The sequence below is a fragment of the Microtus pennsylvanicus genome, chromosome 14 (assembly GCF_037038515.1).
Source record: "Microtus pennsylvanicus isolate mMicPen1 chromosome 14, mMicPen1.hap1, whole genome shotgun sequence".
NCBI lineage: Eukaryota > Metazoa > Chordata > Mammalia > Rodentia > Cricetidae > Microtus > Microtus pennsylvanicus.
This window is the reverse complement of record NC_134592.1, coordinates 8,070,202-8,084,995: the sequence shown is the minus strand read 5'-3', so window position 1 is coordinate 8,084,995 and position 14,794 is coordinate 8,070,202. Positions and strand designations below refer to the sequence as shown.

Here is a 14,794-nt window from a genome sequence, read left to right as displayed (position 1 = left end):
TCCGATGAGAAGCGCTGCAGCCCTCTGCCTCAGTCGGTGGCCACATACACAACACTTTGCCTATGCTTGATTGCTACCTGCTGCTCTGCTTCTTCTCTTTGGAATATGTATAGATTTTGTTCCTAGTGTTTTTAGAGACATTAATTTCCACTAACTTTAAAGTGTTCACAACAGTGTAGCTGTACAAATATGGCCTGTTTGACTGGAGTACTGTATGGCTTAATGGCTGTAAAGATATTATTTATTTTATAGCTCACCCACTACCTGAGGAATTTGAGTTTTTTAGTAGTACAACATTTCCCCCCAAAGTAAATCTTGTCCTGCTCTTTCACCACTGCCTGAACTGAGTGACCTTTGACCCGCTCTCTGTCTCTGTAGATTGACTGTCCAGGACATTTCATGAAATGGACCAATACAACATGTCTTTCATGACAGGCATTTCCAGAGAGTGTGGTCGAGTCTAATCCATGTCATAGTTTATGCTTGTATTTTATTCCTTTTTTTTTGTTTGTTTGTTTTTGTTTTTTTTTTTTTTTGTTTTTCAAGACAGGGTTTCTCTGTGGCTTTGGAGCCTGTCCTGGAACTCGCTCTGTAGACCAGGCTGGTCTCGAACTCACAGAGATCCGCCTGCCTCTGCCTCCCGAGTGCTGGGATTAAAGGCGTGCGCCACCATCGCCCGGCTTTATTCCCTTTTTTAGACAAATAATTTTGTCATAATACTCTTATGTAGATACACTCATTTTATTTTTGTTTTATGTATATGGGTGTTTTACCTGCTTGTATGTCTGTGTGCCATATGTGTGCAGTATCCTCAAAGGCCAGAAGAAGATGTCACATCCTCTGGGTGATGCATGTCTGCAATCCCAGACGCAGGATGATCTCCGTGAGTTCCAGGCCAGCCTGGTCCACATACAGAATTCCAGGTCTGTTGTAGAATATTTGTACACTGTGAAGGTGCTTTCTGATTGGTTTAATAAAGAGCTGAATGGCCAATAGCTGGGCAGGAGAGGATAGATGGGATTTTGGGGGAGAGAGAGTTAGAGAGGAGGAATCTAGAGTAGCAAATTACCAACTTGCTCTGAGTGCATCACCCTGCCAACTTGGGCTTGAGCCTTTGTCTATAAGCTGCTACGAAGCAGCACTGGTACAAACCTGTCTCTCTTGGGCGTGTACCTAGCAGTGCAGTGCTCTATGGCTCACAGTTTGGAAAAATGCCAGGCTGTTTTTTGAATGGCTACACTAGTTCACACTCCCAGCTGCAGTCTTGGGTGTGAGTTTCTTCACATCTCAAGTACTTTGTTGCCTGTTTGTTTCAAATGTCCTTGTGAGTGGGACCTAGCAACTCACTGTGATTTTTATTTTCATTTGTCTGACATCTTTTCGTGTGGCTGTGTGTTTTCATATACCGAAGGTGTTGGTTCACTACAAACCAGACCTTCACAGCCAGCTAGTGTGACCCTTTCCCTTTGCAGACTAAAGAACTTTAAGTTCCAAGCCATAGATGGGGTGGGGCAGCGGGATACAGAAAGGACACTCGGCCTCCTGGTTCTTAGGCATGCATTGCAAAGCTCCATTGTGTCCTCATTTCAGACTTTAAATATAACCAGCCATATGTATTTCCAGTTAAATTATCTGGTTAATCTGTTTTTTAGGCATGAACATTTTCTAACGGTCAAAATGCAGGTGGCAAAACTCAGTTTAAGATGCTCAAAAGTAATAAAGGTGATACCGCTTCATCTGCAGTGTATGAGGAGTTGGAACCCTTTAAAATCTGAAAAAGAATGGATCTATGCCCCAGTTTTTACATACAATTTTCAAGGCTTCAAGCTTTATCCTGATCCATGCCTCACAGATTCCTGGTTCCCAAGACCTTTCAGAACCTCTGTAAAGTCAGACATATTTCCATAGTAACACCAAGACTTTGGCTCTTCCACTGTGTTGATGATGTAGGGGCAATAGTGGGTACAACATCTGACAGCAAGAAGCCAGCCAGTGGCCCTCTTGTCTACTGCGTTCATCATACCCACACATTCACAGTGAGGAACATGAACCTCCAGGTCTGGTTGAAACAGTGAATGTAATGTAGTGGTGTAATGTCATTACATCACAATCTTTTAATGCTGTCTGGTGAGCTATGGAAGATGGCTGTAGTGTGTGCATGATGCTGGGGTGCTTCAGCTTTGACCATGATAAAGCTGCTGTGCTTATAGAGCTTTGCACACAGGTGTTCATAAACTTGGTGCACGTTGATGACTCTGGGGCCTGCACATGTTTGCACCCAAGCACTCTGTTCCTCATTTAGATGCAATCAGTTCTGACTCATTAGTTGGTAATAATGTGGTGTCACAGTGGAGGAACTCAGAAAGGTTTTCCTCATGTTTTTGTTTAAGGTTTCCAGTCTGTGGTCTGTTTGACTGCAGGCTCTATGGACATTGAACTATCCATAAAGAAACTGCCAGTCTCCATAGAACGGCTTTGACCCTTGTATATCCGCTGACCATATTAGTCTGTTTCCAGACTCCACTGTGCTCTGTCTGTTCTCAGACACTGCCATCTGTTGGATCCCAGTGTCACATTAGGACTCTTGGAGCTGTCCTGAGCCCACTGGTGCTGTTTCTTTGCTCTGCTGTTCCCGGGCTTCCTGCTCATTTCTGTCTTCAGGCTCCCAGTCTCTCGTCTGTTAATTCCACCCTGGAGTTCTTGTCCCTCCACTGTGGTCATCATCTCCGGTGGATTTGTATCTTGTCTATACCTCAACACCGTGTTTGCTGATACATCAGTCAGGTCCATTCAGATAAATGGCCTGTTCTCTCTCTCTGTAAACCACATTCCCCTGCTTTTCTACCTGTCTGGTCATCTTTAGCTATGTGCAACTGTGGATTTTGTCCCGTTGAGGGCTGTATAGTTAGGATTTTCCTTTTAATGTTTTTGGGGCATACTTGGAGATGCAATTATGTCATATGGATATAGTTGCATCCTTTTGGTACTTGTTTTTAAGATGCATTAGGAAGCACCTGAGCTATACTAGCCCAGGGATAGCAACTTTCCATTACCAAGGCAAGGCCCTTTTGATGTTCAAGGCTCCATGGGTTGTGCATTTTCCTGATCTGTTTGGTTAAAGCAGCCAATCTCCCAGCCTCCCTTAGTAAAGTCAGCTCTCAATATTCAAGGGGATTTGCATATCTGAGGATGCTCAAGTGCTTTATATGAGGGGCGTCGTGTCTGCATAACCATGTTTTCCTATCCACTTTTAGTACCTCCTACTTTAAGTCATCTCTGAATACTTAAATCTCCTGCAGTGCAAATGCTGTGTAATAAATTGTTACACTGTATTGTTTAGATCATGGCTTTAAAAGGAAGCCCACATGTGCAGCAGAGACAGTATTTTATTGCCAAATATTTTTGAGCCTTGGTTGACTGAATCCAAGGATGTGGAGCCCACAGGTAAAGGGCCAACTGTACTGGACCATCTCTAATCCTCTTGTGTGTTTTCATGGCCTCTGATGGTTTTCTCACATCATATTACTTTGTGATATTGTGCTAATCGATGATGGAACCTTCTTGTTGCAGAACTATGCACCTCCCTTCTCTGTCCCTCCACTGCCCTAACTGCTGGGTTCTTTTCTGTACTCTGCAGCCTGGCAGTACCTGGTGGCAGTTACAGGGCTCCCCTCATCTGCTAGGATCAGAAAAAAATGTACTTTCATTTATTTTTACCTAGTATGTTTAGTCTTTGGGACAGTAGAGTAAAACTCATCCCTTATGACACTTAGCTGTATCCCCAGTGGACTCCTCAGGGAGCACAAGGATGCAGGATTAAAGACAGTCGCATAAAGTGATGGTTCTCTGTCTTTGTGCATCAGCTGGCATATAGGGTTGGCATGGCAAGGACTGGGGAGTGGAAGTCCAAGCTCTCAACAGTCTTCTCACTTCCTTACATCGTGTGGGAGGTGGAGTGTACTGACTGGGATATTCTGAAGCCTTCCTATAACCCCTCAAATCTTATCCCAATGAAAACATCTGCTAGACAAAGCAAACATGTCAGAATGCTGGTGGTAGAATGCAGGTGTAACCACTCACTGGACCACACTTTCACCTTTTTTGTGGGTTGAAATTTGTGAGCATTAAACATTTGGGAATACAACATCTACTTACAACTAACCTTTGGCTCATGGTAAATAACTTAGGATATGTTTCTTGATCCACTTTGCTTTCTTGTGGTACTGGGAACGGAATCTAGGGCCTGTGCATGATGCCAAGCAGTTACATACTCAGCGAACGCTTGCTTTGCTTTGTTTGAAACAGGGTCTCTTGTAGCTCAGGCTGGCTACATAACCAAGAACAGCCCTGGATTTATGACACACTTGCTTCCACCTCTTCCACCTCCCATGTGTTAGGATTACAAGCATATGCTCCCGTGCTCTGCTGTATGATATGCTAGGGATGGAAACCGGCCTTTGTGCACTCCAACCAAGCACTCTGCCAACTGAGCCCCAGCCCCAGCCCTTCCTCCATTATTTTTAAACTTATACTTAATTGAACTGACTTAAGAATTACTTGTCATGGTATGAATCTTCTACTCTTAAACTAAAAAATGTTAAACCCATACACTAAAGTGAGTGTCCTGTTTCATACTTATCGGAAGTAAGATTGTGTTGCACATTTAGTTGTACAATAGCCATAAAACAGCAGTGGTTGTGCACACCTTTAGTCCCTGCACTCAGTAGGCAAAAGCAGTAGGATCTCTATGAGTTCGAGGCCAGCATGGTCTACAGAGTGAGTTCCAGGACAGCCAGAACTGTTACACAGAGAATCCCTATTTTTAAAAACTAAAAGCAAAACAAAACAAAAACAATTGTTAGAATTCTGCAACTACATTCCCTTTATTTAATACTCCATAAAGATTGTGTAAATTTTTATTTCCCTGATATGTTAAATCATTGCTTTAGAACATGCAGGGGACCCAGGTTCAGTTCCAGCACCACCAGGAGGCTCACAACTGTCTGAAGCTACAGATCTAGGAGAACCAATGCCCTCTCCGACCTCCACAGGCACAGGGTATACTGGTGTACAGTTCATACATTCAGGCACTTACACATACATGTAAAACAAATAAATCTTACTTTAAAAAAAAATAGAGTGCTTGGGGCTGGAGAGATGGCTCAGAGGTTAAGAGCACTGCCTGCTCTTCCAAAGGTCTTGAGTTCAATTCCCAGCAACCACATGGTGACTCACAACCATCTGTAATGGGGTCTGGTGCCCTCTTCTGCCCTGCAGGCATACGCATAGACAGAATATTGTATACAAAATAAATAAATAAATAAATATTAAAAAATAGAGCATTCAGAATAAACATCTGCAAGCTGAAAATACAAACTCAAAAATGCACCAAATGCTAAATTTTTGAGCACCAACATAATACCTCAATGGAAATTTTTACACTTGACCCCAACCCACTAAAAATGTTGTATAAATGTGTAAATTAAGTACACTAATGGGGAAAATATTTTTTTAACTTACCTCCAAGTTATATATGGTTGTTGGGGTTTTTTGTTTGTTTTGTTTTTGTTTTCGCTTTTTGTGGTTTTTTATTTATTTATTTTTATTTTTTGGCAGGGGGTTCTCTTTTTTTATGATTTTTTTTTTTTGAGATAGGCTTTCTCTGTGTAGCTTTGGAGCCTGTCCTGGAACTTACTCTGTAGACCAGGCTGGCCTCAAACTCACAGAGATTCATCTGCCTCTGTCTCCTGACTGCTGGAATTAAAGGTGCACACCACTTTGACTTCGTTATATGTTTAATGTACATATTAAGCATAAATTTTGTTTTTATACCTGTATTCCACCCAGAATAGCGCATATATATATATGTGTGTGTGTGTGTGTGTATGGATATATAAAAAGCTCCACGGCCGGGCGGTGGTGGCGCACGCCTTTAATCCCAGCACTTGGGAGGCAGAGGCAGGCGGATCTCTGTGAGTTCGAGACCAGCCTGGTCTACAAGAGCTAGTTCCAGGACAGGCTCCAAAACCACAGAGAAACCCTGTCTCGAAAAACCAAAAAAAAAAAAAAGCTCCACAGTTTAAGACAGAAGTTTCTGTACCACCCGGTCTGCTTATATCAATTATAAACTATTTGGCCTGTTAGCTCAGGCTTTTTATTAACTGACTCTTACAACTTAACCCATAATTTTTGTTTCTGTTTAGTCACATGGCTTGGTACCTTTTCTTAGTAAGACATTCTCATCACTTCTGAACGTTGACTGCATCTCTGCCTTCCTCTTCCCAGAATCCTCTTAGTCTAGTTGCCCCACCTAAACTTTCTTCTAGGCTACTGGCCAATCAGCATTTTATTAAGCCAATACAAGTGACAGATCTTTACAGTGTACAAGAGCATTATCCCACAGCCGTTTGGAAGACAAATACAAGCAACTCTGATATGAAGCATTTCAGATAAGAGACATTCAACTGCATTTGAGTAGATTGTAAAAGTGAAAACCTATTCAAATGTAAGAATTTTAAGTGTAAATTTTTAAATACCGTTTATAGGCATCTACTTGGAGGGAAATAACATTGTTTGAAGGTTGCTCTGGTTGTGGAGATTGAGTCAAGCAATGTTTTGTTTTGTTTTGTTTAATTTATTTATTTATTAAAGATTTCTGCCTCCTCCCCGCCACCGCCTCCCATTTCCCTCCCCCTCCCCCGATCAAGTCCCTCTCCCTCATTAGCTCGAAGAGCAATCAGGGTTCCCTGACCTGTGGGAAGTCCAAGGACCGCCCACCTCCATCCAGGTTTAGTAAGGTGAGCATCCAAACTGCCTAGGCTCCCCCAAAGCCAGTACGTGCAGTAGGATCAAAAACCCATTGCCATTGTTCTTGAGTTCTCAGTAGTCCTCATTGTCCGCTATGTTCAGCAAGTCCGGTTTTATCCCATGCTTTTTCAGACCCAGGCCAGCTGGCCTTGGTGAATTCCCGATAGAACATCCCCATTGTCTCAGTGTGTGGGTGTACCCCTCGCGGTCCTGAGTTCCTTGCTCGTGCTCCCTCTCCTTCTGCTCCTGATTTGGACCTTGAGATTTCTGTCCGGTGCTCCATTGTGGGTCTCTGTCTCTGTCTCCTTTCATCGCCTGATGAAGGTTAATATTCAGGAGGATGCCTATATGCAAAACAAGGTTTTGGAGTATTATATAGTGCTGCAGAGTCTGGGATAGGAGGATGAAACATATCAGCCTAGCACTTCTCTGTTATCCCAGCTCTCAGGAGGCAGAGGCAGGCGGATCTCTGTGAGTTTGAGGCCAGCCTGGTCTACAGAGCGAGTTCCAGGACAGCCAGGGCTACACAGAAAAACCCTGTCTTGAAAAACGAAACAAAAGACTTTTTTAAAATTATTTCTCAGGCTGTTTTGACTTATATTTAAATCAAATAATAAGACAATCTGAGAAAGATCTACAGGGCTGACTTAAGGAAAATGGGAGTGTCATGTGCTTTCTGGTATTGCAGTTAGTTAACGTCTTGGCACGGGTGGAGCTTTTGGACCACATACACAAACATGTACCCTTGCAAGCCTGCTCTTCATGTCTACAGGAAAAACATTTGGGACGTGCTAAAGAGTTACAACTTCCAGGATGCTTCTGCAAACACTGTGACCCTCAGAGTAGCCTGGCGTGAAGAGTTTGCCCTTTTCAGAGATGGCACAACTGAGGCCCAGGCAGAGTGTCCATTACTGTTTTGATTCTAGATAAGATCACAGAGAAGGGCTGTTCACAGTGTTGTGCTGCCCTCCTGCATGTGACCCAGCCCTGTCATCTGTCCGTGTCTCCATATGTCTGGATATATACATTCCATTTACAAGATCATGACAAGTTGGCAGACTCTACATAGTACCTCAGGCTTCTTGCCATCCATCCCTGTCATAGATGGTGTTGCTGGAACCTCTCTGCCCTGGTTCCATTGCTCGGAACACCATGGGTCCCAATAGCATGGAGGTGACATCAATACCACTGCCCTTCTCAACCTGTGTCCTTTCACAAACTTAGCTCCTGACATTTTTATATTAAAAAGTGCTACCAGATTAGAAACCCAAGTGTAATTTGGGGTGTCACATTGTATGTTTGCCTCTACCCCTTTTCCCCACTATGCATTAGCATTTCACTGACCTTTTCTGAGGAGGAGCATTGTCAGTGTATCATGGTGCAGTAAGAAAGTGGCCGGGAGTTCCAGGTGCCAGGTTTCCTTATGCGGGAACTCCTGGAATGACGGATCGCAACGATGATAGAAGCTGCCTTTTCCCTCTTATGGCCCGTGACATCACACCGCTCCTAAATACTGCTGGAACAGATTACATAACTTGTGTCATCTTTAGTTGTAGGATGTGAGCGAACTCGGAGCTCTCATCTGGGTTGCATTTGTACCTTTTCCTGGGGTTCACCTGTGAATGGTGTACCATGGGGCCCTCTCACTCGCTCTGAGCAGTGACCAGTTGCTTGTTTGCTCCATCACTACCTCTAGCCTCCACCAGTGTGTTGTTCCTCTCTATGTGGTGTGCTCATCCTGTGGGACAGAGTTAAGCATCACCAGGATCTTCCTCTGGATGCTCCAGCTTGCTCTGCCTATGCTGACTCTGCTCCTGAGCTGCCACCTGCTAGAGCCTGCGGCTTGTACCTACCCGAGAGCAAAGTGCCTATCTCCATTTCTGAAGGCCCCTTAGCTCGTCTCCACCTGAGGAGAAGTGACAGTTCAGGCAAAGGACTCAATTTTTAACTTTCTTCTCCCAACACATTCACAGTCGGGGAGGCCAGGGTCAGTCTGTCACTGTTGGGCAGGCCCTGGGAGGAGCTGGTGGCCTGCCCAAGCTATGTGTGACTAGGCTCATCCCATCTTCTTATCTCATCCTGGAGCTTCAAAGCTCTGCCTGTCCTGGTCCCCATCTGCTGAGAAACATCCCGTGTGTCTGCTTGTCTCTCTTCTTATTATTCATTGTTTGGAGGTCTCACTGTGCCCTGTGCACGTTCCCTGGATCTCCAAATCCCCGAAGACAGAAATCAGCACTCATACTCCGTATGGACACTGGAGTTGAACATCTAGACTTTTCCTCCTCTCACAGTTTACATTGTTTCTGAGTTTCCAGCCATCTTTTCTTCCTTGCATTCCTTTACTGCCTCTTTTCCTTCGTGTCATTCTTCATAGAAGTTGCACTCCTCACTTTTATTGCTGGTAACATCATACGAAATCCACAAGTTGCAAGATAGCTATAGTGACAGTGAAGAAAGAAGTAGCTGCTGGTGGTGATATATTCCTATAATCCCCACTCTTAGGAGGCCAAGCCAGAAGGATTTCAATCTTGAAGCTATCCCGAGCTACATCTTGAGTTCCGGTCCAGCCTGGAATACACAGTGAAACCCTTTCTTATCCAAAGAGAGAGAGAGAGACAGAGAGAGAGAGAGACAGAGAGAGAGAGAGACAGACAGAGAGAGAGAGAGACAGAGAGACAGAGAGAGAGAGAGAGAGACAGAGAGACAGAGACAGAGAGAGAGAGCTGAGAGATTGCTCAGTTGTTAGAAGCACTGGCTGTTCTTGCAGAGGATCTGGATCCAGTTCCCAGCTCCCACATAATGACTTGCAACCATCTGTAACTTCAGTTTTAGAGCATCCTGCACCTTCTTCCAACCTCCACGGGCACCAGGCATGCACACAGTACACATAACAGACATGCAGGCGAGATATTCAAACACATAAGATGAAAAGAAATCTTTACAAAGAAAAGAAGGAAGAACAGGGAAGTATCAAATACTCATGTGCGTGATGTTATAGGCCTCTGAACTGCACGGCTCGCCAGCCTCCCAGGAGGTGTCCTAGAGTTAGCATTTGTATTTGGATCTGTGGTTTTGATCATCTAGGACAAGGACCTTTTTTTATTCCCGTGAGACAGGGTTTCTCTGTGTAACATCTCTGGCTGCCTTGGAACTGCTTTGTAGACCAGGCTGGCCCTAAACTCACAGAGATCTCCCAGCCTCTTACCTCCTGATGTGACAAGGATTATTTGGTCACTTGTAAGCCAGTTACCAGATCCCAGGACTATAACTGGTATTTGGTGGGTTCATAGTTGTTGTAAGACAATAGGTCATATTTAAACCCATTGCTTATTGAAAAAAAAAACTTAAAGTCAATTACTTAGAAAAACTAGGCTTTGCTGTTCTATCACTGGCCAACCAAGTGTTTTGTGCAGGTCCAGACAGACCAAGGGCTCTGCTTAGCCAGCCGGCTCCTCTACACACTCTACTCCATCAGCTCTTCCCTGTGCTAGTGAGCAATCCTGTCTCAGAAGTGATCTCCAGCTGCCCCAGAAGTCACTTATCTGTCTTGTGTTTCTATGGTTGTTATGGGCCCGACCCTGTACAATGTAGTCTTTGCTGTTTTCTCAGTGTTTTTGTTTCTTTAGTCTTTTCTGTGGTCTTCGTCATCGTGTCCTTTTCTGGCTTTTTGTTTGCTGACTCACTGGATGTAACAGTCTCCTAAGTCAGCGCTAACCTCTTAGCATCGGCTGGGGTCAGCTGTCTTTGACAGTTTGACAGGTGAGAGACACAGTGACTGTAGCAGTTAGTTTGCTGATTCTGTGCCCAGAAAGCTCTATTTCAAGCTGCAGGTTTGACCCTGTCTTCTCTGGAGACCCACACCTCTTCTGAATTTTAAGAAAAAAGAACAGCTTAGAATGGGAAGCATCTATCGCTAGGATTATTTAGTGTTTCTTGAAATGTTTCTTGATAATATTCAACCTGGTTGTGATCATGGAATATGTGGGTTTTAGTTTGCAGTTAACATGTTTCGAACCTTGCCACCTTCCTCCAATCCTACGGGAGCAGAATTCGACCCAGAAGAAGATGAACCAACGTTAGAAGCAGCCTGGCCTCATCTGCAGGTACTGGACTTGGCACCAGCCCTGAGAGAATGGTGTATGCCATGTGGGTAGTGGCCCAGGGCCTCATTTTAACTGTTGACCAACAGGCTTCTGACCTAAAGGAATCTCTTTTTATCAGAGCAGAGAGGTGGGAGAAAAGAGATTGCTTGCTTGATTGATTGATTGATTGATTGATTGATTTTATGAAAACCCATTGCACAAGCTACAGACTTACTTCTCTGTCCTCAGTGATGAATTCTAGCGTTTCTAATAACATTGAATTTGGGGTTTGTCCTAGTTAGAGCTGCTGTGACGGAATACCGTGACTAAAGCAACTTGGGAAGGAAAGGATTTATTTGGCTTAGGCTTCCACATCACTGTTCACCAACAAAGGACATCAGGACAGGAACCCAAAGCAGGGCAGGAACTTGGAGGCAGGAGCTAATGCAGAAGCCATGGAGGAGAGCTTCTTAATGGCTTGCTCATCATGGCTTGCTCAGCCTGCTTTCTTATAGCACCCAGAACTACCAACCCAGAGGTGGCACCACCCATAATGGGCTGGGCACTTCCTCATCAATCACTAATTAAGAAAATGCTCTACAGGCTTGTGTACGGCCAGGTCTTACGAAAGCATTTTCTCAGTCAAGGTTTAGAGCATTTCCCAGGTGTATTTGCAGTTTGCAGTGAATGCGTTTAACCTAATGTCCCTGTGCATCCCAGGCTCCTTGCTGACAAATGATATGTTAAGTTGGGAGCATAGCCCCAGATAGTTCCCCACACACCTGTGAGGTACAAGGGTGACTGGTTATGAGGCCAGCCCAAGCAGAGCATTTACATATGTCCTTGGTGAGGAGGCAAAAAAAAAAAGAAAAAGGGGGGAAAAAAAGAGAAGAGGGGAGGAGCCAAATGTTCTGCCCTTAAGGCATCTGACTTCCACACAGTTTAGGACAGACTGTCCATGCTTTCCAGCCAACTGTGCTGTTTATTGACAAAGGAAACCCAGTGGCTGTGGTTCAGTGTCTGTTTTTGTGTTCCTCTCCCAGGCAGTCCTTAAGTTGTTGTCCCCCTAGAACTCCATGATACATGTAGATAGCATTCTGCAGATCCCACCCCCAAGCTTAGTCATGGTCCCAGGTGTCACAACTGAGCACCATGGGAAGCACTATGTGCCATTTAAGAGATAGTCTGTGGTTCTCACTAAATAAATAATTCCATCTGCAGTTATAATTATGCTAAGCCACACAATTCAGCATTAATTTTGAATGCATGTGTGTTTTTAAGTCTAGTGTTTTCAAGCAAATAAAGGCTGAATTTGAGGTGTTCTTAATCCAACTAATAAAGTGCCATATTATCTGACTTCTTGTTTTTTTTTTCTCCTAGCTTGTTTATGAATTTTTCTTAAGATTTTTAGAGTCTCCAGATTTCCAGCCCAATATAGCAAAGAAATATATTGATCAGAAGTTTGTATTACAGGTGAGTGTCCAGCCAGGTGTTCCTCAGCAGCCTTAAGTGCAGGATGGTCACTGTCACTAAGTGCTATGTTTTTTTTAAAGCTTCTAGAACTCTTTGACAGCGAGGATCCTCGGGAGAGAGATTTTCTAAAAACTACCCTTCACAGAATCTATGGGAAGTTCTTAGGTCTGCGTGCTTACATCAGGAAACAGATAAATAATATATTTTATAGGTAAGTCCTCGTGTGGTTGCTACCCACCCCCAATGCTGTCACATCAGAGACAGGGGAGGGGAGCTGAGCAGTGTGCTAGTCATGTGCAGGTGACCCTACCACACTGTACCTTGTCCCTCTGTGTTCCTCTGTGCAGTTTTGACTGCTCGGTTCTGTTAGTCCACCCTTGCTTCTCCTCCCCCATGTCTTACCACACACTACCCTTGCTTGAGTTCCTGTAGAACTGTCCAGTTGTCCTGAGTGTGGGTGGGCTGACCCTGACCCATTCACCTGCTTTTTACCTTATTATTGCTGCTCAGTCACAGGAAGACAGGAAGAGGGAAGGGAGTAGTCAGCCTTTGCCTGGGAAGATCTGTGAATTAGTTGAGCAGTTTGAGGGCCAACCAAGCAGAGAGAGGAGAGAGCCCTGGCGGCAGACAAAGCAGGACAACTTTCCTATATACCCAAACCTGTCCTATCAGCCTCTAGCTCGGAAAGGACATCTCAAACCCTTCAAGTATATTGATAGCTATGACCCCCATCCTTGTCTCATCTCCGACCACGCCTCATGATTCTTAAGGTCTAACATCCCAGGTGTGTGTGATCCAGGTGTGTGTGAAGGTTACGCCTATAATCCCAGGCCTTGGGAGGTCGAGGCAGAAAGATTGCCATAGCTCAGGCCAGCCTCATCTACATAGAGATCCCGATGAGTCAGGGCTACATTCACATGGTTGTACCACTGCTGCTATATGATCAACACCGCTTCCTAGGCTACCTCTGTGCTTCCAGGTTCTGCCCACTCTCAGGCTGTGCAGCCATGTGTCATTCCAGGCTGTCCTGTCTGCCCTGCCTTGCTTTGAGCCCTCAGACCTGCTTCCCCAAGCAAAGTTCACCTGAGCTGACATAGCCCCTCCTCCCCAGGAACAGCCTCAGTGGCGCAGTGTTACAGAATGGGTGCTGGTGGAAATCTGTGTAGCTCTTTTATGGAATAGTCTCACCTTATAGCCTTGGCTAGCCTATATCCTCCTGCTTCTGCTGAGGTGGAAGGTGTGTGTCACTGCTCAGCCTGGTTTGTGTAGCTTTCTTCCTAGTACCAGGAAAACTTACTAAGGTTATCTTGTAATTGTTGGCTTCTTGGGTTGACTTTCTGCTCTCAGATATCTGATTCCAGGGAAGCCTAAAAGTAGCAAATCTCAGCAGTGATAGAAACAGTATGATATCCATCTGATGTAAAGTAAGTTTCACACAATCTAGCTATGGGGCCAGGGCGTGCTTATGCCTGCCTGGTCCTTCTTCCCCACAGTGACTGAAAGTGGCCAAGAAAGGGGAGCTGAGACAGTGAGACTGAGCAGCCTATGTGGTCCTTCTGGTCCTTCCAGGCCTGGTGTATCCCTGCAGTCGAATCCAGTGCCTAATGGCACATTGTGATATTGTGGCCTTCACCATGTGTCTTCCCTTTGAGCCCCTTCCAGGTTCCTCCTAATATATAATGTTTCTGTAATGGAGCCCAACCCAGCCCTGACTTGCTCTGATTATAGTGAGGGAATGATGTCAGCTCCTACATATTCAGCTCCTGTTTTTCACTTCTTGGTGCTCTGATTTCTCACAAGATCATTACTCAGCTGATGTCATTCTCTACACAGAATGGGTACAACTTAAATTCCAGTCTATTAGCCCTGAAATTCAGGCTCTGGCTGTAGAGTTTTGTTTCCTCAGGACTAGTGGTTTTGGTCAGGCAGCAGAACCCCAAATCCGTTAGCACCTGCCGTGTGGAAGTGGAAATGCCTCCTGCTGCAGATAGCTTACCTTGATTACTGGGGCGCTCAGCTCCTTCCTTATTCAGAATACATCACACGATTCAGTTCCGTTCTCTCAAATGGATGAGAGTGCAGTTGGCACTTCTGTGTTCCCTCCCTTAGGTCATCTCTTCTATACTTATCTTTATATATGTGTGCTCCAAAGCAAGCATGTTACTTAGAATCCCTAATTGGCTTGGCTCTTTTGTCATTGTTTCATGTGAAGAGAGTCAAACAGCTCAGAGTTTCCCGGATCATGGAAGTCCTGTGCATGTTGAGTATCCTGACCCAGAAATCCACACACTTAAAAATTTGAATACTTTTGGTTGTGAGTCTTTAATAGCTGAGCCATCTCGAAAAAACAAAAAAGAGAAAACAGTTGACATTTTGAGCACTTGCATGATGCCTCAGTGGAAAATTCCACAATTGACTTGTGGTTCATGGTT

The 14,794-nt window shown here is 44.6% G+C and overlaps 1 protein-coding gene across 9 annotated transcripts in view; it reads left to right on the top strand.

Annotated features, from left to right (window-relative positions):
• The window catches only part of Ppp2r5c (protein phosphatase 2 regulatory subunit B'gamma), a 130,243-nt gene that overhangs the window by 82,750 nt on the left and 32,699 nt on the right, over positions 1-14,794 (top strand). For all 9 annotated transcript variants that reach the window (XM_075948603.1, XM_075948602.1, XM_075948605.1 and 6 more), the window contains 3 exons: positions 10,800-10,910; positions 12,270-12,362; positions 12,443-12,573. In XM_075948603.1, the coding sequence (XP_075804718.1) occupies positions 10,800-10,910; positions 12,270-12,362; positions 12,443-12,573 (335 nt within the window). The remainder of the gene's footprint in view (positions 1-10,799; positions 10,911-12,269; positions 12,363-12,442; positions 12,574-14,794) is intronic.